Source organism: Chlamydomonas reinhardtii, chromosome 17, assembly GCF_000002595.2.
Source record: "Chlamydomonas reinhardtii strain CC-503 cw92 mt+ chromosome 17, whole genome shotgun sequence".
NCBI lineage: Eukaryota > Viridiplantae > Chlorophyta > Chlorophyceae > Chlamydomonadales > Chlamydomonadaceae > Chlamydomonas > Chlamydomonas reinhardtii.
Window position 1 is genome coordinate 810,002 of NC_057020.1, and position 22,684 is coordinate 832,685.

The 22,684-nt window shown below is 60.0% G+C and overlaps 6 protein-coding genes across 6 annotated transcripts in view; 3 read left to right on the forward strand and 3 right to left on the reverse strand.

The window, feature by feature from the left end:
- Nucleotides 1-5,239, forward strand: part of CHLRE_17g701917v5 (uncharacterized protein) — a 7,392-nt gene extending 2,153 nt beyond the window's left edge. Inside the window, exons 6-12 of the mRNA XM_043071931.1 lie at nucleotides 801-1,163; nucleotides 1,352-1,645; nucleotides 1,923-2,257; nucleotides 2,411-2,658; nucleotides 2,819-3,039; nucleotides 3,362-3,535; nucleotides 3,613-5,239. Coding sequence (XP_042914390.1) covers nucleotides 801-1,163; nucleotides 1,352-1,645; nucleotides 1,923-2,257; nucleotides 2,411-2,658; nucleotides 2,819-3,039; nucleotides 3,362-3,535; nucleotides 3,613-3,626 — 1,649 coding nt within the window. The 3' untranslated portion in view covers nucleotides 3,627-5,239. The remainder of the gene's footprint in view (nucleotides 1-800; nucleotides 1,164-1,351; nucleotides 1,646-1,922; nucleotides 2,258-2,410; nucleotides 2,659-2,818; nucleotides 3,040-3,361; nucleotides 3,536-3,612) is intronic.
- Nucleotides 5,240-5,241: 2 nt separating this feature from the next.
- On the reverse strand, nucleotides 5,242-9,537 carry CHLRE_17g701950v5 (uncharacterized protein). Its single transcript, XM_043071932.1, has 7 exons — nucleotides 9,254-9,537; nucleotides 8,982-9,182; nucleotides 8,502-8,712; nucleotides 8,148-8,366; nucleotides 7,505-8,004; nucleotides 7,074-7,344; nucleotides 5,242-6,854 (listed from the first exon to the last, which is right to left on the reverse strand). The coding sequence occupies exons 1-7, from the start codon at nucleotides 9,379-9,381 to the stop codon at nucleotides 6,372-6,374; spliced, it is 2,013 nt and encodes a 670-aa protein (XP_042914391.1). The 5' UTR covers nucleotides 9,382-9,537; the 3' UTR covers nucleotides 5,242-6,371.
- Nucleotides 9,538-9,637: 100 nt separating this feature from the next.
- On the forward strand, nucleotides 9,638-12,667 carry CHLRE_17g702002v5 (uncharacterized protein). Its single transcript, XM_043071933.1, has 6 exons — nucleotides 9,638-10,473; nucleotides 10,669-10,742; nucleotides 10,883-11,121; nucleotides 11,255-11,449; nucleotides 11,630-11,701; nucleotides 11,898-12,667. The coding sequence occupies exons 1-6, from the start codon at nucleotides 9,866-9,868 to the stop codon at nucleotides 12,036-12,038; spliced, it is 1,329 nt and encodes a 442-aa protein (XP_042914392.1). The 5' UTR covers nucleotides 9,638-9,865; the 3' UTR covers nucleotides 12,039-12,667.
- A 60-nt stretch (nucleotides 12,668-12,727) lies between these two features.
- CHLRE_17g702052v5 (uncharacterized protein) lies at nucleotides 12,728-13,719 on the forward strand. Its single transcript, XM_043071934.1, has 2 exons — nucleotides 12,728-12,997; nucleotides 13,060-13,719. Exons 1-2 carry the CDS (start codon nucleotides 12,967-12,969, stop codon nucleotides 13,242-13,244), a joined length of 216 nt encoding a protein of 71 aa, XP_042914393.1. The 5' UTR covers nucleotides 12,728-12,966; the 3' UTR covers nucleotides 13,245-13,719.
- A 12-nt stretch (nucleotides 13,720-13,731) lies between these two features.
- CHLRE_17g702102v5 (uncharacterized protein) lies at nucleotides 13,732-15,797 on the reverse strand. The gene is made up of 2 exons (XM_043071935.1): nucleotides 15,349-15,797; nucleotides 13,732-14,611 (listed from the first exon to the last, which is right to left on the reverse strand). The coding sequence occupies exons 1-2, from the start codon at nucleotides 15,365-15,367 to the stop codon at nucleotides 14,397-14,399; spliced, it is 234 nt and encodes a 77-aa protein (XP_042914394.1). The 5' UTR covers nucleotides 15,368-15,797; the 3' UTR covers nucleotides 13,732-14,396.
- Nucleotides 15,798-18,837: 3,040 nt separating this feature from the next.
- Nucleotides 18,838-22,647, reverse strand: CHLRE_17g702150v5 (uncharacterized protein). The gene is made up of 6 exons (XM_043071936.1): nucleotides 22,082-22,647; nucleotides 21,928-21,991; nucleotides 21,473-21,717; nucleotides 21,010-21,073; nucleotides 20,512-20,665; nucleotides 18,838-20,084 (listed from the first exon to the last, which is right to left on the reverse strand). The coding sequence occupies exons 1-6, from the start codon at nucleotides 22,183-22,185 to the stop codon at nucleotides 19,951-19,953; spliced, it is 765 nt and encodes a 254-aa protein (XP_042914395.1). The 5' UTR covers nucleotides 22,186-22,647; the 3' UTR covers nucleotides 18,838-19,950.
- Between the last annotated feature and the right edge of the window lie 37 nt (nucleotides 22,648-22,684).

Below are 22,684 nucleotides of genomic sequence, written 5' to 3' on the forward strand. Positions count from 1 at the left end.
TTCTCTTGAAAACATAAACATGACTGACGAACTCATGAATCACTCATGATACGTCTGCCAACGGGCCTTGTTCCGTTGGTGGCGGCCTGGGGCCTTCAGAGCGCGCTTCACAGCGGGCTTGTATGGCTCCAGGCCGACCAACCCACCTCAGCGCTTACTGCGCACGTAGTGCTGTCAATGTTAACATTAGTGTTAGTGCTGGCGGCTCTGGCAACGGTTCACCTGAGCTTTGCTCCTCGCGCTATCAGCCAAAGTTCACAAACGGAAGAGCTACAAATCTTCATTAGGCTTCCTTCAGGGCAACTCGTCACGTTCGTGGGACCTGTCGATGCCACTGTGGGCTCTGTCTTCGACTTTATCGCTTCCACGACCCTCTTCCATCTAGATAACAGCCGGATATGGCGCTTGGTCGCGCGCGGCGGCGACACGCTGCTGGAGCGTTCGACCGTGCTGGCACGTCGTGGCCTGGCGTCCGGTTCCGAGCTGCAAGTGCTCGCACGGCTAATGGGTGGCACTCCAAAGAGAAGGCCATCAGCACCCTCAGGTATAGTTGTTGGGAGTCAAGAGGCTTGGCACGGCAAAGGACTTACAACCACACCGTGTGCACGCAGACAACTGGCTCAGCCTCCACCGCTTCACCCGCTTTCGAAACCACTTCGGAGACCCCGTCTACACGTGCACCAACCCTGGATGCCGTTCGCCAACACAGTTGAAGGATAGAGCGGCTTGCTCTCGCCACGAAAAATGCTGTGAGGGTGCACCTCGGGACCTCCCTCTCCCTGCCGGTACCGGTGGCGAAGGCGGCCTAGGAGACGCTGACTTTGCTGAGGGAGGGAGGGATTCGCCTGCGGGTTCTGTTAGTGAGAGCGACAGCATGGACACTAACGGTAGCGGCACCGGCAGCGGTAGCGGCACCGGCAGAGGTAGCGGCACCGGCAGCGGTAGCGGCACCGGCAGCGGTAGCGGCACCGGCAGCGGTAGCGGCACCGGCAGCGGTAGCGGCACCGGCAGCGGTAGCGGCACCGACGGCGGCGGCGGCGGGAATGTTGGCAATGGCAGTGACAGGAGTGGTGGTGGCTACAGTAATAGCGGCAGCGCCCGGGTGGACAGCGACTACCTATACTCCGATGAGGAAGAGGAAGATGCTGCTGACGCTGAACCGGGTAAGTATCGCGCAGGTTGCGGTCCTCCTTTGCGCGCCGCAAGCCCGGGTCTGGGTGCTGGGTCATGCCTCTGTCCTGGGGTTCTCGCTTCCGGACATGGCTTATGTTCAGATCGTTGAGGAGCGACATCTAACTTTGCATTACCCTGATGTCCCGCCCAACCCTGCCCCCCCACCCCCAATCCACAGGTCATTTCCTGGCGGCAGCTCTACACCGCGTTGTGGCTTCTCTCGACCAGGACGACCCTGCCAACATCAACACCATTGAGCTGCTGAATGCTATTCTGCAGCAATTCGGGCACCTGGCGCCTGTTGACGGCGACGGTGATGCTGATGACCAAGCCGGTGCGGTTGCCAACGACCTTGCGGCGCAGGGTATGGTCATGCAACCCACCAACATCTCCGAACTACAGCATGGTGCGCGGTCTGTGCAGCACTTCAAGGGCATCATGTCAGAGCCGCTGTGGAGAACAGGCACTCAATGTAAGTCGGGATGTGGGTCGGGTCGGGTCGGGCGGGGTTGGGACAGCGGGATTTCGACAGGCTTTGACAAGGGAGCTCTGGGGTATGGCGTGGTGGGCGCAGCAGCAGGCGCGGGCAACACTGGAATGGAATGGGTATTGGAACTGCCACTGCAACGCCACGGAATTCTGTGTATGTAACGGCGCACTTGATTGACGCGATGCACCTCCCTTTCCGTGGCTTTCACCCTCTCCGCTGGCACACTACTGCAATTCCGGTACGACACCTATCTGCGCAGCTGCACCTATCACTGTGGGGCAGTTTGCTTACGCTTGGATGAAGGAGAAGATTGATGGGCGCGTACGGGATAATGTTGCGGACCGTCAGCTGCGTTTCCTTCGTGACGTGTGCTTTCCACCTGGCAATAACTTGCCCCCGTCGCTGTACATAATGAAGAAGATGTTGGACATTCCAGACGCACGTGACTTTGAGAAGCACGTTTGTTTGAGCGACAAGTGCTTGTTCCCTGATTTCCCTCGAGATGAGTGGCACCAGCACCTGCAAGATGAGTGCGGCTGCGGCCATCGACGGTTTAAGCCTGCCCGGCCAGGACACCAACCAGTTCCGAACAAGGTACGTTGCATGCTTTACTTGTTGCCCATGCGGAGCCTCCCCATAGCAATAAGTCTCCCCAGGTCTCCCAATCCTGCATGCCCTTGTTCCGTCAACCCTTCTTGACTTCAGTGCCCTTTGCCATGACCGCGTGCACGTGCTGTCTTCCCACAGAGGTTCTACGACTTCGGTGTCGAGAATGTCGTGCGCGGCATGTTCATGGACCCACGGTTCTGCACGTTTCGCGGCACAGGGCGCGACAACAACCCTGACGACTTCTACGGCTCGCGGTACGCGCAAGACATCAATGCCAAGACTTCCGGCGAGTTCTTCGAGCCCGACAGCTCGGCTTACGACCTGGGCTTTGACTTCGGCGAGGTCTTCTCATTCAAGAAGTACAGCTGCGGGATGCTGTTCATTCGGTGCGTGTGACGGACCTCAGCCTGTTGTATAGTATGGGCAATTGCTTTCCTGTGCACCTACAGTGTCTCCGTGTGCATTTGATGTAATTTAGGTATGTGCCTATGCTGTAATCATCACCCACCAGACCTTATTGCTCCCCTCTTTAACTGCTGTCTTCAGGTGCGCGGACCTGCCAGTGACTCAACGCAGCAAGCGCCGCCACTGCTTCCCCCTGATCATCACGCCCGGACCTTCGGAGCCTGACTCAATGGAAGTCTACTTGCGCCCAACACTGACAGCATTCAAGGCCTTCGGGCCTGGCACCGAGGGCATGACCGTGGTGGACGCTGCTTCGGGCCGAACCTTTGGGCACAAGATGTTTCTGGGCGGTATCTTTGCTGGTGAGTGGGCTTTTAGTCCGTGCTGGGGCGGGAGCGTTTGGGGACGGTAGTGGTGGGGCGGGGGCAGGAGTGCTCAGGCGTGGGCGGGAATGCTAGGGTGGTGTGGGAGAGCTGGGGCAGGGGTGGGAGTGCAGGGGCGGGGCGCGGGGCAGGTGTGCTGGGGTGGGGTGGGAGTGCTGGGGTGAGGGCAGGAGTGCTGTGGCTTAGGTGGGCATGATGGGGCGGGGTTGGGCTGGTGGTGGTGGTTCTGGGGTGGGGGTAGGAGGACTGGGGGCGGGAGTGCTTGGGTCCGTATGTTGACCTCTGCTTGGTCTGCACGCAGATACGCCTGCAAACCGGACGTTGAGTCTTTGGCTCTCCCATGCGGCCAAGAACGCATGTGGGCACTGCATGCTGCTGGGAGAGACTGGCCCTAACGGCCATGGTACATACTTTCTGGGGTACAACAAGCCGGCGGACATCAACACAGCGCTGAACGTCCTGTTGCCACCTGACTGTCAGATGCCAGAGACTGCACTATGCGGTGACAGCAGGATCCGGATCTCTCATGCGCACCACATGGATCGGGCACAGGTTGTGGAAAGTAATCATGACTTGGCATCGGCGCTGGGTTGCCATGGCATTTCCTGCATAGCGAAGGAGCTGTCGTACATAGACATGAATAACGTGTGGGTTGTGCCCATAGCGCATGCAGCTCTGTTCGGTGTCATCAAGAAGTTCTGGCACTTTGTGCTGGGCGAGTCCGTCAAGAAGGCTGAGAGTGACTTTGTGTTAAGTGTAGAGGCTCGTCGCAGAATGACTGCACGTGCATCCCATTTCATCATTACTAATGACTTTAACCGACCCTACCGTGACATTGTCCCCTGCTCGTACTGGACCATGGAAGAATGGCTGCACTGGACGGACTGCTTCTCCCTATACGTCCTGCACTCGCACGGAGGGGATCCTAATAAAGTTGTGATGCCGGTAGTTACACGGAAAGATGATGCAGGGCTGGATCGTGAGTTTGACCTGGGGAGAATGTGGGAGATGTTGCGCACGGCCATGCTGCATTATCTGCGGTATGACCAATTCTCGGAGGCTGCGTGTGACAGTGCAGCAGTAACCTTCAAACAGTTCTGCTGTGACTCGGAGCTCGTGTTTGGCATGAAGTTTGCTACCTACAACATGCATCTACTGGCATGTAGGCTACGCGAGCAGGAGCGTGCACGTGGGCACGTGGCGTTTGCAACTGAGTTCTGGGTCGAGCGCGGTGTGCAGCAGGTCAAAAGTGGGGTCAAGTTCCGCACAACCAGGTGTCCAGAGCAAATTATTGTGAGTGGGTTCCTTGCAAGTGCCCGGCTCGCTGAGATGCGAGCTGAGCGTGGCAGGGGAGGTGGCACCGCGGATGGTGGTGCAACCGGGCCAGCCGGGGTAGAGGCCGGCCATGCACTGGCTGCGGGTGGGAGCCAGTACAAGTCATTTGATGAGTGGGTGCCAGATTACCGTGCAGCACACGTCACATTGACGGGGGATGTTTGCGCGGATGTAGAGGATGGTGAGGGTTCCCAGCTGCTTGGGCGCGGATATGTGGCGGGTCCGACCGAGCGGACAGTTGTCTTCGAAGCATTCATGAAGGCTTTTAGTAAAGAGGACTTTGCGACACGTTCAGGTGTGGTGGAGGGTGACTTGCAGAACGCAAGTGTTATTATATTCAAACGTGCACTTGTACGACGTGACCAGGTTTTACTATCTACAAAGTATAACTTGACCACTGCACGTGAGTCATTTTATGTGAAGACTAAGTATGCGCCATCCCTTGACACCCCAGAGGACGATCAGGACGTGTCTGTGTATGTTGGAGAGGTTGCATTCTATGCTCGTGTGCAAACCGTGCGTGGGGTTGTATGCCGTGTGGCGATTTGCGAATTGCATAAGGTGGAGGTGGTACGGCCGCAGTCGTTGTACTATGCTGCAGACTTTAGTCGCCGCAAGGCAACCCCCAACCAAGAACGCCAGCAGACGTTCCTGAACTCGTTCCCCGTGCTATTGCAAGCCATTGACTCGAAGGTGATGCGCTGCAAGCTCGACGAGAATAAAAGTTACTTCATTACGTACCACTTGTTTTCTCAGTTGCCAACCAATGATGGTGATTGGCAAGGAGCAGTGCAAGTTGGGTAGCCGCTCACGCGGCTGATGCAGTCTGTAACATGATGATGTCTTCTGGGCTTGTGTCTTCCGGGGCCGCCAACCGTTCCAGTAAAGAAAACTTCCCGGCTGCCGACAGCGCACGCAGCCCTGCACCGGTGCCGTATGACGATGCAGCCCCAGTCCCCTTCCCGCCGTTCCACTAAAGAAATCTTCCCGGCTGCCGACAGCGCACGCAGCCCTGCACCGGTGCCGTATGACGATGCAGCCTCAGCCCCCTTCCCGCCTTTCCAGTAAAGAAAACTTCCCGGCTGCCGGCAGCGCACGCAGCCCTGCACCGGTGCCGTATGTCAATGCAGCCCCAGCCCCCTTCCCGCCGTTCCACTAAAGAAAACTTCCCGGCTGCCGACAGCGCACGCAGCCCTGCACCGGTGCCGTATGACGATGTAGCCCCAGTCCCCTTCCCGCCGTTCCACTAAAGAAATCTTCCCGGCTGCCGACAGCGCACGCAGCCCTGCACCGGTGCCGTATGACGATGCAACCCCAGCCCCCTTCCCGCCTTTCCACTAAAGAAAACTTCCCGGCTGCCGACAGCACACGCAGCCCTGCACCGGTGCCGTATGACGATGCAGCCCCAGCCCCCTTCCCGCCGTTCCACTAAAGAAAACTTCCCGGCTGCCGACAGCGCACGCAGCCCTGCACCGGTGCCGTATGACGATGCAGCCCCAGCCCCCTTCCCGCCGTTCCACTAAAGAAAACTTCCCGGCTGCCGACAGCGCACGCAGCCCTGCACCGGTGCCGTATGACGATGTAGCCCCAGCCCCCTTCCCGCCGTTCCACTAAAGAAATCTTCCCGGCTGCCGACAGCGCACGCAGCCCTGCACCGGTGCCGTATGACGATGCAGCCTCAGCCCCCTTCCCGCCTTTCCAGTAAAGAAAACTTCCCGGCTGCCGGCAGCGCACGCAGCCCTGCACCGGTGCCGTATGTCAATGCAGCCCCAGCCCCCTTCCCGCCGTTCCACTAAAGAAATCTTCCCGGCTGCCGACAGCGCACGCAGCCCTGCACCGGAAGCTTCCCAGCATCTGAGACACAAGTTTCCCATCAGTACAGTATTGATCTTCCGGCCTCTTGTTTGTTTACCTATGGAACTCATAACAACAACGATACATGCTTGCGACCAGCCGTGCATGGCTGATCCGCCCGCTCAGCACTTCCCACCACTGCCCTGCGCCCGGCGGCCCTTTATAGCTGACTGCGGCAGGGCCGCACCCGCAGCCCGCTTCTGGGATGGCGGATGACATCCAGCCTCGGCCTCACACCCCGCGCTTGCGGCCATGCGCAGGATCTCCGCCTCAAACTCCTCACCGCGCTTGCACATGACATGCAGAGATGCGGTCTTGCCCTCCGCCGCCAACTCCAACCGCCCACGTGCCTCGGCCCTCCCCACTTTCACATCAGACTGGCGTGACACAACGCCAGAGCCCACCGTCACGCCGCACGGCATGCCCGCCTCATCGAATTTAGCGTTAAGTGGCACACGCAAGTCAGCACCGTGCACCACCTGCCGCGCGTCGAACACCAGCAGGTCGCTGTCCTGGGTGCGGGTGTAGGCGCTGACCCCACCAAATGTGAACAGGTTGCGGCTGACATGCGCCGCACGCTCCACATCGTCCAGGAAGTCCTTGCACTGCATGGCGATGAGGGGTGAGCTGTCATACAGCAGGCCAGGGCCATACCCATAAGCGCGCCAGCGAGCCCACGCCCAAATTGTCAAGCACCGGCTTTGGTCAGGGCAATGCTCCCTGGCTGGCATTTGCATCCTTCCTCCACCCGGCCACAAAAACGTTCCGCCGGGTCCCTTCTCCACCCCACCAGCTCGTCCAACCCTTGACGCCTGGCAGCTCACCCGGCGCCCTGTTGCCGACTTCCACAGAGCCAGGAACACGACAGTTGGCGTTGCGTCGTCCGGGTCCAGATGCGGGTGTGTGAAGTAGTCCAGCCCAACCGGAACCAGGCCCCATGGCGCCCCTGTCGCCAGGATTGCAGGCGTACCCGCGACGGTCTCCTTCGCGCTCGTCACGAGGTAGTCCCACATCGCCAGCAGCAGCATGGCGATGCACAGGCCGAACGCACCAATGACCACCCGCGCTTCGTGGCTCCTCGATGTGTGCGCATACCTGTCAAGGAATCAGGCCGTGCACCTTGCATCTGTTGCCAAGCCATCCCGAACGCCGCCCAAAGCCCTCGCCTCCCTGGATTTCCCCTCAGGTTCCGCTCCACCACCGCTACGCACGCCCCTCCCTCCCTGCCATCGCTTGCCAGTCCCATACCACTCACATGGTCACGCGGCTCGCCTTGTTGGTCTGCACATGCCGGTAGCCTGCCATGTGAGTTTCGCCGCCACACTCTTTCAGCCGACCACGGGGGACCTTCTTCAGCGTCTGCGCCTCCATCAGGCGCCGCTGCATGTTGCGCGCCGCTCGCACCAACACCGGGTACTTGCTCTGCATCACCGGCCCCGGCACATACAGGACCAGGAGGACTGGGTTGAACACGCCGTCAGTCCCCGTCATGTCAATCCAGAACAGGCATGCCCTGCCCGTCATGTCCCAGTACACGGTCAGCGCTAGCTCCACTGATGTGCGGGGTCTCCCCGCAGATTGCGCCTCCAGGTCCAACGCCGCACGAGCTTTGGCGCGCGCATTGCACGCGTCGAGCACGTTCGGCCGCAGTTGCCGCACGTTGCCTCGCAGTAGGTCGCGGAGGGCATCGGGGACTCGCAGGGCGATGTACAGCTCCCTCAGCAAGGTGCCATCGGTTAGCTCTCCAGCAGCAACCTGGTGCGGACACACGGTCACAAATGGCATTCAAGACATCCAACACACAATTGCAGTGCTCAGGACCCCTGCACACGCGGCCTGTTGGGGGGCCTGGGGTAATGGCGGTCCCACACCACAGATACCCAAAGTTCCCCCCTCACCCCGGGCTCCGGCAGGTCTGTCACAACATCAGTGCCAGAGCGGGCAGCACCAGCACCACTGCTTGCTGCTTCCACATCAGCCATTCCCTCCTTTGGCGTCACCACATTCAATGGTGGTGCAGCCACCGCAGTGCCCTCCACCGCGGCTGCTGCCGTAGTCGATGAAGCTGGCCGCCCATCCTCCACGCCACCGGACTCCCCCTCCTCCAGGCACGCGCCCTGTGCAGGCATTCGTGCATGAGGGCGTACGCATGCCGACCAGGCCCGCCTGCCATCGACGCCACATCACGTGCATGCATGCATGTCCACATTACGTGCACCCTATGGCCTTGCCGCCCCATCCCGGCTGCGCACCTTCAGCTCCAGGATCGCGGACAGGGACACGATCTCGTTGTCCTCCACCATGCCCATGATGCTCTCCTCCACGTCCGGCGCCACATCCCCCACCTCATCGCCCATTGCCTGGGGCCTGGCCATGGGTGGCAGCTCCAGCCGTACCAGCTTATCCGCAATGCCGGCGAAAAGCGTCAACTTGTCCCCCCGTTCCCTGGCCCTTCTTAGCTCCCTGCGAGAGCCGGCGGATTGTGTGGGATTTCAGTCAGCGCGCCCAGCCCCTCGCGCCGAGGCCTGAGCCCCCACATCCGTGCTCCGGGCAGCCCCTTCCAATTCGGGTTAGCCCGGTCGGCCCCGGACGCCCCCGCTCCCCCCCGCCATGCCCCATCTGAGGCCTCCGCCCAATCCAGGCCCGCCTCCGGCGATGTGACGTACCCCGGCCACCACAGCCCATCCATCCAAGCCCTCCCAACCATGGCCTGTACCTCCCCCCAGCCTCACCTTACGAGCTCCTCCCGGCCGTGACGCCTCCACTTCTCGCCCAGCGCCAACAGGAACCTTGGGGGGCACCCGCGGTGGGCGGCCTTGGAAGGATCCCTCCTCCACCGCTGCTCCTCCTCGACTCGTGCCGCGAGGCATGAGGCTTTAGGCATGCCCGGCATGTCCAGCCGCACAACGCCGCCGGCCCTCGCAAGTGCCGCCCTGCACATGCAGCCCGCATGTGATTTTGCGGAAGTCCCGCGAGTGTCCCCCTTCCCCTCCTCAAATCTCACCTTACTATTACGGCCTCATCAGATGACAGCGACAGCGTCCCCTTCTTCAAAACCGTCTCAGTTATGTCCAAATCCTTGCGGGCCTCGCCCTGCTCCAGGCCAACCTCTTCCGAGCTAGACGGCTCCATTCCTATTAGGTGCTTCTTCCAAATCAAGAGGCACCGGGCCCGCGAACGCCGTTCAACGCGACGTTGCCACCCGGAGCCCTGGGTGGCAAAGTCGGCGCGCCTGTAACTCCGTGGCAGTCAGTGCTGCTACTATGTACTCTTGCTTATATTGTTTATGCCCCACCATTTGCCGAGCCCAAACGCGTGTCTCTGGCTATCGCCCACCACCGGCCCGCCCCCGCCCCATGCGCAAAACCCTACCCCTACCAGTCCCTCCCTTTACAAACGATACGTAGCAGTTTTGCAGGTGTTGAAATTGAAGGTGTTCAAAAACACCAAGAAGGTGATGATGCCCAGGGACTCGAGGGGACCCTTTGGATTCACCCGTTTGAATTGGCCTCCGACCTGAGTCAAACGGGGATGGGAGATGGAATCCATCGTTTGAATGCGCTTTAAATTGCAAGAGAGGGCTTTCGTGCACTACCCTACCTCACAACCATCCAACATGGTCGCCCGTGTCTGCAAGCTCCTTATCAAGGATCCCGACCATCCCAACAAAGTCTACCATCAGTGGGCGACAACGATTTCGCCTGGAACTAAGCCTGAAACGTTCAGGGGGGATCTTCTCCCCGAGACGGACTCCACCGTCAATTACAAGCTCTCTGTGGACCCCGAGGACCCCGAGGACCCCGTGGAGTATTATTCGCCGGAGCAGGTTCTGGCGTTTGCTCTCGAGTACCTGGCCAGCGGCTCTGACGGGCCCGCCTGCCCCCTTCCCTGCGCCTCGTGGGATGCGGAGAAGCAGAGGCTGACCCTCACCATTGTGCGCGAGTCCAAGCAGGACCCCATCAAGAAGCCCAAGAAGAGCAACGCGAAAGAGCCCATCACTCGCGTGCGAACGCCGGACTCCGCGCTGTTCATGGAGGCCGTCCGTCGCTTCTACCCCTTCGCCAAGCGCGGCCCTGGCGAAGGCCCCCGCCTGCTCAACACCAGACTGGCCGCCAATGGCGAGTTGAAAAAGTATTGGCAAGACAAGATGGCCGCGGCCTACGCCTGGAGCCTGAAGCGAGGCATCACGTTGTCGCGCGAAGACTTCCAGGCCGACTGGACAAAGTGAGTTTTTGTTCTTCTGTATTGGCATGGGAAGGACGCTAGAATGCGGACATTGCGGAGGAATGTCAGTAGCATGAGCGATGAGGAATAGGGGGATGAGAGTGGACTTGACCGCGTTGACTTGTTGAACTGACCGTAGTTAATTCTTTATACATAATGTTGCTTCATCCTACTACTCTTTCACAACATATCCAGGAAGGCAACCGACTTCAACGCCAAGCGCACCACTTACGAGAAGACGACCGCAGCCGCCCGCGCTGTCAAGGACAGTGAGTCTGCTTTCTAATTGTATATACTGTATAAGCACCTTGCAATGAGTGCGTTGAGAGACATGCGCGAGAGGCAGACTTTGCGTCAGTTTGACCTGGACCTTCTGCTCCATCCTCCATCCTCCACCGCGTGCTTGCAGAGAACCAGCCCAAGAATGAGCGTGGCTGGTACAAGAACGCATGGCGCAGCCAGTGGGGCAAGATGTGGGACGGCTACAAGCGCGACCCTGTGCGCTTCACGGCTGGCGAGAAGCAGACGCTGACGGAAGAGGAGGTCGGTCTTTGCAAGGAGCTTGAGTCTTTGCTGCCAAGCCGGGCTTCCGCGAGCGTCAAGGACGCCAAGGTGTCCTACGGTGCCATCGACGCCGGGGGCCTTCTGGTGGGTTACTTTCTTACATAGCCAGACTGTCAGTGCGTGCTTCGCTTACGAGCGCATCCTTACTGCTGATATGACCAGGCGCGGTTGTTGGTGAATGTCTGTTGCGCTTACACAACTCTGCTGCTTCTTGCAGGGACCGCTGGCCAAGGCCTTGAGCGGCCTCTCTTCAAAGACCAAGCGCTCCTCTCTGGGGTCCACAGGCGCCGTCGACGTCGCCGCCGCACCCCAGCCCAGCCCGCCCATGCCCCCGCCCATGCCCCCGCCCATGCCCCAGTCCAGCCCAGGCGCCATCGACAAGCTGGCCGCGGCGGGTGCCGAGCGCGTGAAGGTAAGACCACTGTGATCATGTTCTCTGCGCGCGTCGTCTAATATGGCTCGCTGCGTAAGTCGTTTACTTCTGCACTGGAGATGGTCCCTTGCGGCATAGGTGCCAGGCACCACTGCGGACGGACCGTCCCGTCGTGCAAGTTCGCTTTCACAGCATTGCGGCACACTTGCTGTCATGCAGGCGCTGGGCGACAAGAAGCGGACGGATGCGAAGAAGCGCAAGGATGAGAGGACGGCCGAGGCGCCAGCTAAGGTGAATGGGGGATCGAGCTTCCGTCGTCTGGTTCAGGGTGTGTGTGGCAGCATTGTTGGTGCTCTCGGGTGGGGTTCAGCAGAATGCATTCTTAATGCATGTGGTTCTTGGTCTACGCCAGTGTACTCTTGCGTGTTTTCTTTCACCAATTTATGATGGCGAATCATTGTTGCGCCTACGCCCCCATCCCATGCAGAAGCACAAGGGCGATGAGGTGGTAGCCCCGGCTGCCAAGGCCAAGACCGATGCCAAGACTGCCGCTGAGGGCAAGGCTGCCAAGGTTCCGGCCGCGAAGGCTGGCAAGGCCGCCAGGGGCAAGGCCGCCAGGGGCAAGTAGACTGCCGATGCTGGTGCTACATGGATTGTACAATGTTCGGACTAGGCCTAGTACGGCTTATTCTGGACTTAGCTACCGAGCATTAGGATGTTTGGACCCTGTGTAGACCACCTAGCGGTAGTATGTTTGGACCCTGTGTAGACATCCACTCCAGCATGAGCGAGTGGCATTTGAGGACTGCTGTGCTGCATGTGCATGACAGTGAGACTGTGATGGGCGACAGAGCGCCTTTGACTGTGATGCACTTACTGTCAGATCGTAGTTGCGTGGAAAGCGAGTGAGATGGTCGGTTCAGGTAATCCTGAAACATGTGTGCAGCCAGGGTCCGCCGCAGATGTGGGATAGAGGCAGTGTAACGTGCTCTGGAATGAAGAGTTTCATGTGTTTCTCCGTGGATTGTACGGTTCCCCCGTGTTTCTGTTTTCGAATCGCGTCTCAAGACGCAGTGCGTCTCGTGCATCGCGTGTGTGTGAGACGCGGCGCGTCTAGGGTATCAGGCTAGCGTCTGGTGTGACGCATCGCGTTAGCTAAGACGCGCTCTCCATGCAATTGTACCGCGTCACGACTCGCGTTCCATTGCGTCTCGCAGACGCAGTGAAACGCGCTATCTGCAATGGTGCCCCGCTTCACTGTTTCTGGTTGCGTCCCCATCGCGTCTCTCCCGCGTCTCCCCCGCGTTTCCCCCTTAACGCGCAGCGTCTCGGCGCGTCTGACACCGCGTCTCACAGGTCAGACGCGGCCCAGACGCGCCCAGACGCGGTTTCCCGTTGTTATAGTGTTGAGGGGGGCATGAAAAAAGCATGGGGCGCCCAAGTCTAAGCGTGATCACGAACAGTCCGTGGTGTTAACATCTTTTTCTTGTTATAACAGATGCGCTGTGGGTCATTTGCTTGCTGAAGCGGGTGGCAGGGCAGGGACTTGGGCAGGGATGGGTGTAGGTTTTGGAAGAGGAGATGCAGGTGAGGGCCTGGGCGGGTGGTCGCACGGGAGTAGTAACACGCCAGAAACCCGCAAATAGCAGCAGCAGCAGCAGCAGCAGCAGCAGCAGCAGCAGCAGCAGCAGCAGCAGCAGCAGCAGCAGCAGCAGCAGCAGCAGCAGCAGCAGCAGCAGCAGCATACTTCCACTGTTACAGCCCAAGGATGGGGCAGTGGGTGGAACGTCCGGCGCGGGCATGCGCGGGGCGCGAATGGGGTGCGAATGGCTGACACAAAGCCGGGTTCATCAGTGGCGACGTGCAGTCCTAAACGAGTACTATAATTACAGTTCGTAAACACGTTGCAGTTACGAGGAACGACTAAGCGGTGTTGGAGAGAAAAGCTGCGCGCAATGGACTACTATGACCTATTGAAAACTGAATCGTCGTGCGAGGGAGGAGATGACATCCCAGATGTAGAAATGAGCGCGGAGGAGGATGAGCAGTGTATCGTGTGACTGAGTGATTTGGGTGTGGTTTTGGCGTGTGGGAACAGGGGAACGTGCCCGAGGTTGGTTGGCCCGACACGGTGTATTGCATGGGAGGCCAGAGTACGAGTGATCCGAGAGAGGATATAGATCGCGTCTGAGAGCGGCTAGAGCCGTCTCTCATTCCGATCCTAGGCGAGATAGTCTTTGACCGTTCTATATGAGGGACCCGTCCTAGTGGACGTTAAACTCTTTGGCAACATGTAAGCCGGAACGTGATCGTCTTGCGCCACCCTCTCGCTCGCTACGCATGCGCTCCAGGCCGCCTACGCCGTGGCCAACACGGCCACTTGCAGAGGCCGAGATAACAGATCTGCAAACATCGGAATGAGAGACAGCTCTAGCTGCTCTCAGACGCGACCTATATCCTCTCTCGGATCACCCGTACTCCGGCCTCCCATGCAATACACCGTGTCGGGCCAACCAACCTCGGGCACGTTCCCCTCTTCCCACACGCCAAAACCACACCCAAACCACTCAGTCACACGATATGCACGGTCACACGCCAGGTCACGACACCTATGCGGGCTCTCTTGGCGGTTGGGAGTGTCGAATGGGGTAGTGTCTGGCGTGAGTCAGCACGAACCCACTTTCACGTGTTGGCAGTTGGTCAGGTTTGTGTCTAGGGATAGCGGATGCGTCTGTTGGGGTGTATTTCTCAACTAACTGCAACACTAACTGCAACACTGCAGTTGCCAAGGGGCAACTGTTTCAGTATGCGCCTAGGATCAGGCTGAGAGACAGTGGGTTCAAGCTGCTCTCACCCTTTATCCTCACGACCGCCCGTACGACACGCACCCATAACACCATGCACAGGGCTGTGCCTGACGGCCACTTCCCCCCAGCATGTGACGCAATGTGTGCATCGCGGCGTCACACTGCGAGCATCAAGTGGCTCACGGAACGAGATGGGGTATGCTGCAGTGGCCGTCAGGCACACGAAAGTGCAAGCTGCACACGTTGGGTCCTGACAGCTGTTTCGCACCGCCTGCGCCTACTGCGCCATCCTCAAGAACGCGATGCTGCTGGCCGCTGGGCGCGGCGCCGGCGGGCGGGTTGACAGCCCAGGAGCCGCCGTTAAGCACTTTCTGAGTGCGGCTGAACCTCGGGCCTTCGTGGCGGCGCGTTGCATGGGGCAGCGGTGCTGCTGGGCCTGCTGCAAGTGTTGCGCCAAGGCCGCCAGGTACAGGCATGGCATGCGCAGCATGTGCTACGAGTAGGAGTGCCGGCACAAGTAGTGCGCAACTATGTGAGTGTGAAATGCTGTCGTTCTGAGAGCCCACGGGACGAGGCACGTTTGTTGACTCGGATGCGACATTGCTCCGACGGCGGATGTTGTTGTGAGGGCGCTCGGATTCGACCTGGCTGCCGCGCAAGCGAGCAGAGTACCGGTGAAGTCACTCAGGCCTAGGCGCCCTCACACCCATACACCCACTGCATGGTGCACTGTGCCACTTCTCACGCCTTGCCGGCGCTGGATTGGGGACTTGCCGGTGGTCACTTGTGTGCTGGCGCAGCCCATGTTCGTGCAGGCCGCTTGCGTGCCGGACTCAGACTGAGCCGCGCTCAGCCATAAAACCTAACCTGGGAGTAGCCTAGTGACTGACCCAGCTTGCCACAGGCACGCGGCATCTGTGCCTTCCTCTCGCGGCTGTTAGAAGTGATGAAGTGCTGCGGTGTTAGTACGTGGGCTAGTGGTGAATGCCAGTAAGTGCTGGTGGTTTGTGGACGGCTGGGCTTGGGCTGGGTTGTGCTCCATGTTAGGTATACGACCGTTGGGCTGTGGTGCGGTGCTGCCGGCCTGCCGAACATGCAACGTCTGGAATCCATTAACTCCGTAATACCCACCTCGGCTGGCTTTCAGCATGGCGTGGGTTGCCACGGCCTTTGCAACTGGATAGTGGGCAAACTGGGTACTGGCCCGCCAAGCATGCGCGTTGCCAACCTCCAGAGCCCTCCAGAGCCCTCAGACCCCTCCAGAGCCCTTTAGAGCCCTCCAGAGCCGTTCAGAGGCCTGTGCAGATCCCTCCAGAGGCTTAGCGGCTCTGAAATAGCCTTTGTCAGGAATGCCAGACCACCTGACCTCAATGCAGCAGGAAGCCGCTGTCTAGCTCTGGCTGCCTGCGAAGCAGCTGCAGGAGGACCTGAGCACCGATGCCTACCGTAAATTCAGGAAGGGCGTAAAATAAATTCTCAACACTGGGCACGCACACACGCAAGCATCGCGACAGGTCAGAATATTGCAGTGCTCGGCTGCTTTTTGTGAGGGGCTGACGCAACCAGGGTTGCACAATACGTAATACGTATTGTCTCGCTGTAATACGTATTGTATTGTCATGTGCCGAGGCTAACACGTGCGAAATACGTTGTGCACGACGCGTTTTGGGGAGCCGGGGTGGTTGCATGGCTGGCATGCTTAGCATGTCGAGCTGGTATGTCAACCCAAACACGCGACCGCACGATCGCTTCCAGAGCAAATATCAACTAAGCTCGATATATCATGTCTAACTGCAGTCGCGGAACCGGCACGCGGGAAGGAGCCCCATTCCGAGAGGGATTCCCCAACATCCCGACGTCCCAACATCCCAGCCGACATCCTAACATCCCGACGTAGGCGGGCGGCGTATTTTGCAGCGTATTGGAGCGTATCGTATTGCAAAACGTAATATGACGTATTAATACGCGTATTTGAGAATGAGGTCACGTATTGTGCAACCCTGGACGCAACGGGCGTGCAGCTGGATCTGGATTGGCTCGACTATTACACGAACCAGCTGGTTGCCGCCTCGCAGTCGCTGACCCTTCCTGCCAGGATTTGCATCACTACGTCAGCCGACGGGGCCTTCAACTTTGGGCTTGGCAACTTCTACCTGCGCCAGGTAATCCTCACGTCTCCGACTGTCGCAACCTGGGTGCTCGGGCGCAACCTGACCGACACGCCCAACACCACGAACGCAGCATTCAAGGCGGGCATGGACGCGCTGCCGCAGAGCTCCTACTACCCCGACAGTGTTAGCTATCCCAAGCGCTTGCAGTCGGTTGCCTTACAGAACGGATACACGACCAACCAGTACATGCTTGAGTGCCGGGCTAGCCGGGCCTAATTCATGACCGACCAGTACAGCGTGCGATGGGGCCCGAACTTCACTCTCAGCGAAAAGCAATCAATTATAAATTATTTTACCGATCGCTTTATCGACGGTATCCCTTCTATTCATGTTACCATGAACTGAGGAGGTTTTCGCCGAGTTCCCTCCGAGTTTCCTCCGAGTTTCCCCTGAGTTTCCACCAAGTTTCCGTTGAGTTTCTGTGCCTCGCTCCTTTCGCCCCACAGCGCGGCGCCGCCCCCGCCGCGCCAGTTTCAGTGCAGCCCCGTTTCACTACACGCATCTTGGTAGCGGAGGGGGCGGGAAAGGCCACGTGGAGGAGGAGAGCGCAGCGCCGCCCAAGAAGCGGCGCAAGCGCGCAGGCTGAGGAGCCAGCTGGCGGTGTCTAGGTAGCGGTCCGCGGTGGCTACGGTTGGCTCTGCTGTGGCATCGCGATTGCTAGGCACCTGGTTTGGCTATGTGCCTGTGGAAACCGATCCCGGCTATGTCCGGGCGATGAGGTTGTTCGGCCTCAGACTGTGGAGGGGCTCAGCCCCTTTTCCCGTGACCGGGGAGCACTTGTCTATTAGGCGTATTAGGACACATGCTGATATGGGTTTTGAACAGGACTGCTGGAAGCGAGCGGGGAGTACTGTGGTGTCACGGCACCTACTGTGCTGTAGGGCGTCAAAAGTTCACGTGGACTGGCAGCACACTTGAAACTGCTTCCGACTTCACGCATGTCGCGCCTTCATGCCGGCTTTGCATTTCGCCGGCAGCCGGGGCTTACCTTTAGTCCGTGGCATGTCGTGCTGCCACTCGGCTACGTTGGGGCCTACACCTAGGTGTATTGCAGGTGTTCTCTTATGCACTAACAACAACGGAACGGCCCTTGTAACGAATCTGGGGAACTCACCTTTGGGGCGTGTATGGAGAGCCTCCAAGTCAAGGCGCGAAAGCGCATAGCAACTTCAGTTGACCTCAGGGATCTCATAAAGATGTTGAGCTTTATTACGCCTCCACGGAGGCGGGTAAAGCTTGGCCCCGGTGGGGATTGGGGTCACAGAACCATCAAACAACATTGCTTTCAGCTGTCCTGGGGCCCAAACAGCGGCGTGTCAGCGTGTGCGACGGTTGCCTGACCACTTGACGCCCTTCCTACCATGCGGCTCTGCCTCGCGAGTGTGGCGTTGCGGTGTGTCTGTGCGGTGCTATCGCCTGGCCGGGCGCCCGGAGCGTGAGGAATGCGCGACAGCAAACTTCCAGCCAGCCAGCAACTCGTCGGTACAGTAACTCCGGCGTTCGACCAGCCGCGCACTCGTGCCCTGCCGCTGCCCATTGCTTGCCCTCTGTTGGGTTCTGGGAATTAGATGCACCCTACGGGACTTTGCCAACTTGCCTTACCACTGTCCCATCACGCCCTTCCCACCATTGGGAAGCCTACTCACAAGTGCCTGGGGAGTCTGCCCCCTGAGCTAATTCCTGGGCTTTTGAGCTCCGTAAAGCCCAGGCTGAGCTTTTCCCCAGAAACAAGATAAGAGCGCTTGAAAGGGAGCAGCCCTTAGGAGACGCGCGTGAGCATTAACATGATGAGCCACTGAAGCAGTGGCATACGAGAGGGTCAGCGGAGGAGCTTAGTGGGCAGGGGAAGGGTTTTTTCGTTTTACGCCCGTGGGAGCAGGGCCAGGTTTGCGGGGCTATTTTGGGCTGAGCCCCCCGAGCGAAGCGATCCAGGGGGAGGCGAAGCCCTCCAGGCGCGTATTAACCCAGGCGCGTGGAGGGGTCCTCCGCCCTCCTCCAGCAGCAGCTTCCGGTGCAATGCCACCATACACGCAGCAGGCGCCTGCCGTGTGCTTGCGTCACCAGCAGCGAGCGGCCACACCCCGCAGCAATGCACCCGCAGCAATGCACCCGCACTGCACCCGCACCCAGCAGTGCCTGCCACACGCGCAAGCGCGCGCGCACACACACATACACACACACAGAGGGTGTATTGGGTGCTGCAACACCCCGTGTAACCAATGCGATCTAGTGGCCAGACGCGTTTGTGGCTGCCCTTAGGCATAGTCTGCCCTGGCGTCGAGAGCTGGTTAGGTGGCGGTTGAGGGCGTGCAGGCTGCGGGGTCGTAGGACTCAGCCCCGCAGCCTCTGTGGTCGTGCTGTCGCGTGCTGTCGCGTGCTGCGTGTTTGGGTATGTTTGCTGTTTTTTGTGTTCTGCCCGCCTGGTCTTTAAGAGGTAGCTCGCCCGCTGGGTCTGAGGTTGTTACACCGGCAGTAGTTCCGCAAGGATTACTGGCGCGGTGAAGGGTAAGAGTGCGTTACCCTGTGGACTCCAGAGCTGTCTGCACTCTGCCGGGGAAACGCCAGGTCACGGCAGCCCTCGATTGAGAGCCCTATCGTTGGTTATACCAGATACACGATTCACGTGATCTGGCAGAATAACCGTGGAAACCGTAGTCACACACACACACACACACACACACACACACACACACACACACACACACACACACACACACACACACACACACACACACACACACACACGCGTGACATGCAATATTTTCGCCTGTTTGTGCCATTAAACGCCACAGCCCGCCATCCTGCTACAGCCAGCGTGCCCACAGGCACAAATGCCCTCGCCGACCAAGGCACCGGGCGCCCACACGACGTTGCCGCGCTCCCTTCCTCTGTCTCTATTACGAGCAGGGACGTTGCACCCCGCCCAGAACCTCACTGCCACTGCCCGCTCGTGTCGAGGCTAAACGCATTCGCACACATCAGTCACCCAAGACAATTTCAAAACTGACGTCGTTTCGGACATCACGACTCTCAGCACGCAGCCACACCCCAACTTCGCCCGCTCTTACGCGCCGCCGCCGCCTCCAACCTGCTACATCATCTCACAACACGTGCCGGCACTCTTTCACCTGGACGCCGAGAGGGTCGCCTGCAGCGCCCACGCCTCTAAATGCCAGCGGGCACTGTCTACCCCTCCAAGTCCACACGCCCCCGTCCGAACCCTGGCTCTCCTGCCTGCACTCTGCGCACAGCGGTCCGCTTTGCTTCCAAGTGTTTTCTTCTTCAACACCAACCTGAAGAAAAGGTATGCAGCCCACGCTGCCCACTTGCAGCGGTTGTTGCCGTTGGCATCCGTGTCCCGTCTCGCCCACGGTGACACCTCACGAAACACCAAGGTTCTGAGAGCCCACCAAACTTGACAAACTCGCCGTGCCTACTAGACCAAGCATCCGCCATCAACCTCCCGGCTGTCTTCCAGCCAATTCCCGCATCGCTTCCCGCATGGCTTCTTGCAATCCCTCCCGCTTCATCGCTGCATCCCGCTGCACCGCTTGCCGCCGCATTACGCGTGGTCGCGGGGCATGGCGGCGCTGCGGCTGGGCCCGGCCATGACGTCGGGCGCGGCGGCGGCGGAGGCGCGCCCCTGAGCACCCGAGTACGGCAGCGGCGCGTCCTGCAGCAGCGCCTGCAGGTTGTCTGCGCGGGCGAGGGGCGGTGGGGGCGGGGGCGTGGGGGCGAGATGGAGGTGGGTGTGGGTGTGGGCGTGGCAGGCGGCACCCGGCGGCGGTGCCGGCTCAGGGGCGGGTCCCGGGAGTGTGTTGCACGTGTAGCCAGGAGTATGGCACGGCACGGCGGCAGTGCGGCCGTGACTAATTGGATTCCGAGCCCAGGCACAAGCAGTAGGAAGGGGAAGGCCGCTGCAACCGGCCGCCCCACAAGATACGGTACAGCATGGGCCCACGGCATGGGCCCCATGTCCGCCTGACGTCGGCGCAAACATTAGGGGCCCAGTAGCCCGAAGTTCTAACCGCATCCAGCTGCAGCCCATGCCCTGCCCCCATGCCCTGACCCCCCAAGCCCCACTGCCCCCCCCCCAAAGCCACACAGCACCTCCGCCACTCACCCTCCACGACCTGCTTGGGCACGCGGCCCACCGCCGCCGCCTGCGGCTCGCCGGTCTTGTCGAAGAACACAAAGTGCGGGATGCCGCGCACGCCGAACTCGGCGGCCTCGGGCGCCCACTTGGAGTTCTCGATGTTGAGCATCACAAAGTTGACCTGCGGCGGGTGGCGTGGTTGGGCGGGCGGTTGGGCGGGCGGTTGGGAGGTGGGGGTGGGTTTTAAAGGTGTGAGGAGGGTCGAGCGCAAGATAGCAAGGGCGCGACTGGCACTGGTGCCTCATGGAGTCATGGGCCTTTTGACCATTAACACAGCACTGTCATATGCTCATCATCATGGCTGGATGGCCCTGGTGCGTGTGATGCGGGCCCCGCCATGCCACTGCCACTGCCAATGCCGCCACTGCCGCAGGCCCCCTTACTATCACCCCACCCTGGCACTGCTGCTGCCGCTGCCCAACCCCCATCCCCCGCCCCGGCACTGCTGCTGCTGCCGCTGCCCACCTTGCCGCCGTACTGCTTCTCCAGCTCGTACTCCTGCGGCACCAGCTCGCGGCACACCTCGCACCTGTAGGTGAACGGCAGCAGCAATTGGGGGGGGGGGCGGTTACATTCATGAGTGGGAGGGGGGCCCAGGCATACAGGGGTGTAGGAAGAGGATGGGAGAGGTCCCACACGTGCGGCACGGCCTGCCTGCACCGCTCAACCCCGTTTGCCCCGAGCCCTTCGCCAACTGGCGGGCTTATGAGCCTACCCCCGCCCGCCACATTGCCAACGCCCCCTACGCATGACCCCATGATCCCTAAGCCTCTGTGGGCGTCCCTCTCAAAGCACCACCATGCGACACATCCCATGCCCCCCCCATGCCAAGCCCCATAGCAAACACACCCACACCCACCAACCAACCAACACCCGCACAGCTTGGTATCAATTTCTATCACAGCCCCATGCGCTGGCCCAGGCCTACCAGTTGGCGTAGAACTCCACCAGCGTGGGCCGCCCGTTCACCAGCGCCACCTCCAGTGGCGTGGACAGCGACTCCAGTGTGGCCAGCGTGGGCGCGCCGCCACCGCCGCCCAGCCGCGTCACGGCGAAGAGCACCACCGCCGCCGCCACCGCCCCCAGAGCGAGGCCGGCATTGTTGCCGCCGGCGGCAGGGGGAGGGGCAGGGGCGGAGGTGGAGGCAGGGCTGGCGGAGGCCTGCGTCTCGGTCTGTGGGCGTGGTGGTGCGAGGGTGTGTGTGAGGGGTTTGAGGGTGTGCAGAGAAGGGTGCTAGTTTGAGGCGAGCTGGCTGCGGGTGCCAGCAAGCCGTGGCCAGCGAAGAACGTGAGGCTGCCGGGGAACTGGCCGGCGGTTTGACGTTGTCGGTGTGCCCGGTAGCAGGTGCCCAAGTTGACTTTAGCCTAAATGTGAGGTGCTCACCTCTGACACCTGGGAAGGTAGCTGCTCAGCGCGAACCACCAGAGAACGACGCAGCGCGGGTGCCCTGTCGCGCAATGTCTCCAACCGGTGACTGGTTCCGCTCCAACGTTCGCATTCATTGGCATTTATCAGTTGTATGACAAGCCCAGCTTACCCAAAAATTGTCCGGCTGCTCGGCCGAGCCGAACGCAGAGAAGACGGGGCCTGGCGAGCTGCGAGCTGCATTTTCGCTTGATAGGTTGACACACTCGTCTGCATAACAATATGTAACTTGGCGAAACTTGTTGTATTCACCGCTCATTGTCACAGTGTTGTTTGGTCGCACATTTCCATGCATTTCCATGCATTCTCCTGCACCGAGCCCTGCGGGAGTCACCTTTCAGTAGGGTGCTTGGGCACATCTGACAAGCAGATACTGTGGCGGCGCGTGGGCTCGGGTTCGTGAAGACTGGGGTTGTGAAGCTCGGGTCCTGGCAAGGGTCTTGGCGATGGTCCTGGCCTTGGTCCTGGTGAAGGTCCTGGCTGCCCGCGAGCACCGAGTCCGTATCATCTTTGCCACTGGGCTACGTCTCTGGTGTCAATCAAGCTTTCCCAGGTATAGACTCTTGTCTTGGGTCATGGCCAGGCGAAGGTAAGCGGCGAAGGGTCATCCCACGTACACTTCCCGCGGGCCTGCCATGGCAGGCCACGGTTCGTGTCAAGGCTTCAAGCGCAGTCTTTGACCCAGATAAGCGGCAATTGCATTCACTTCCAGTCC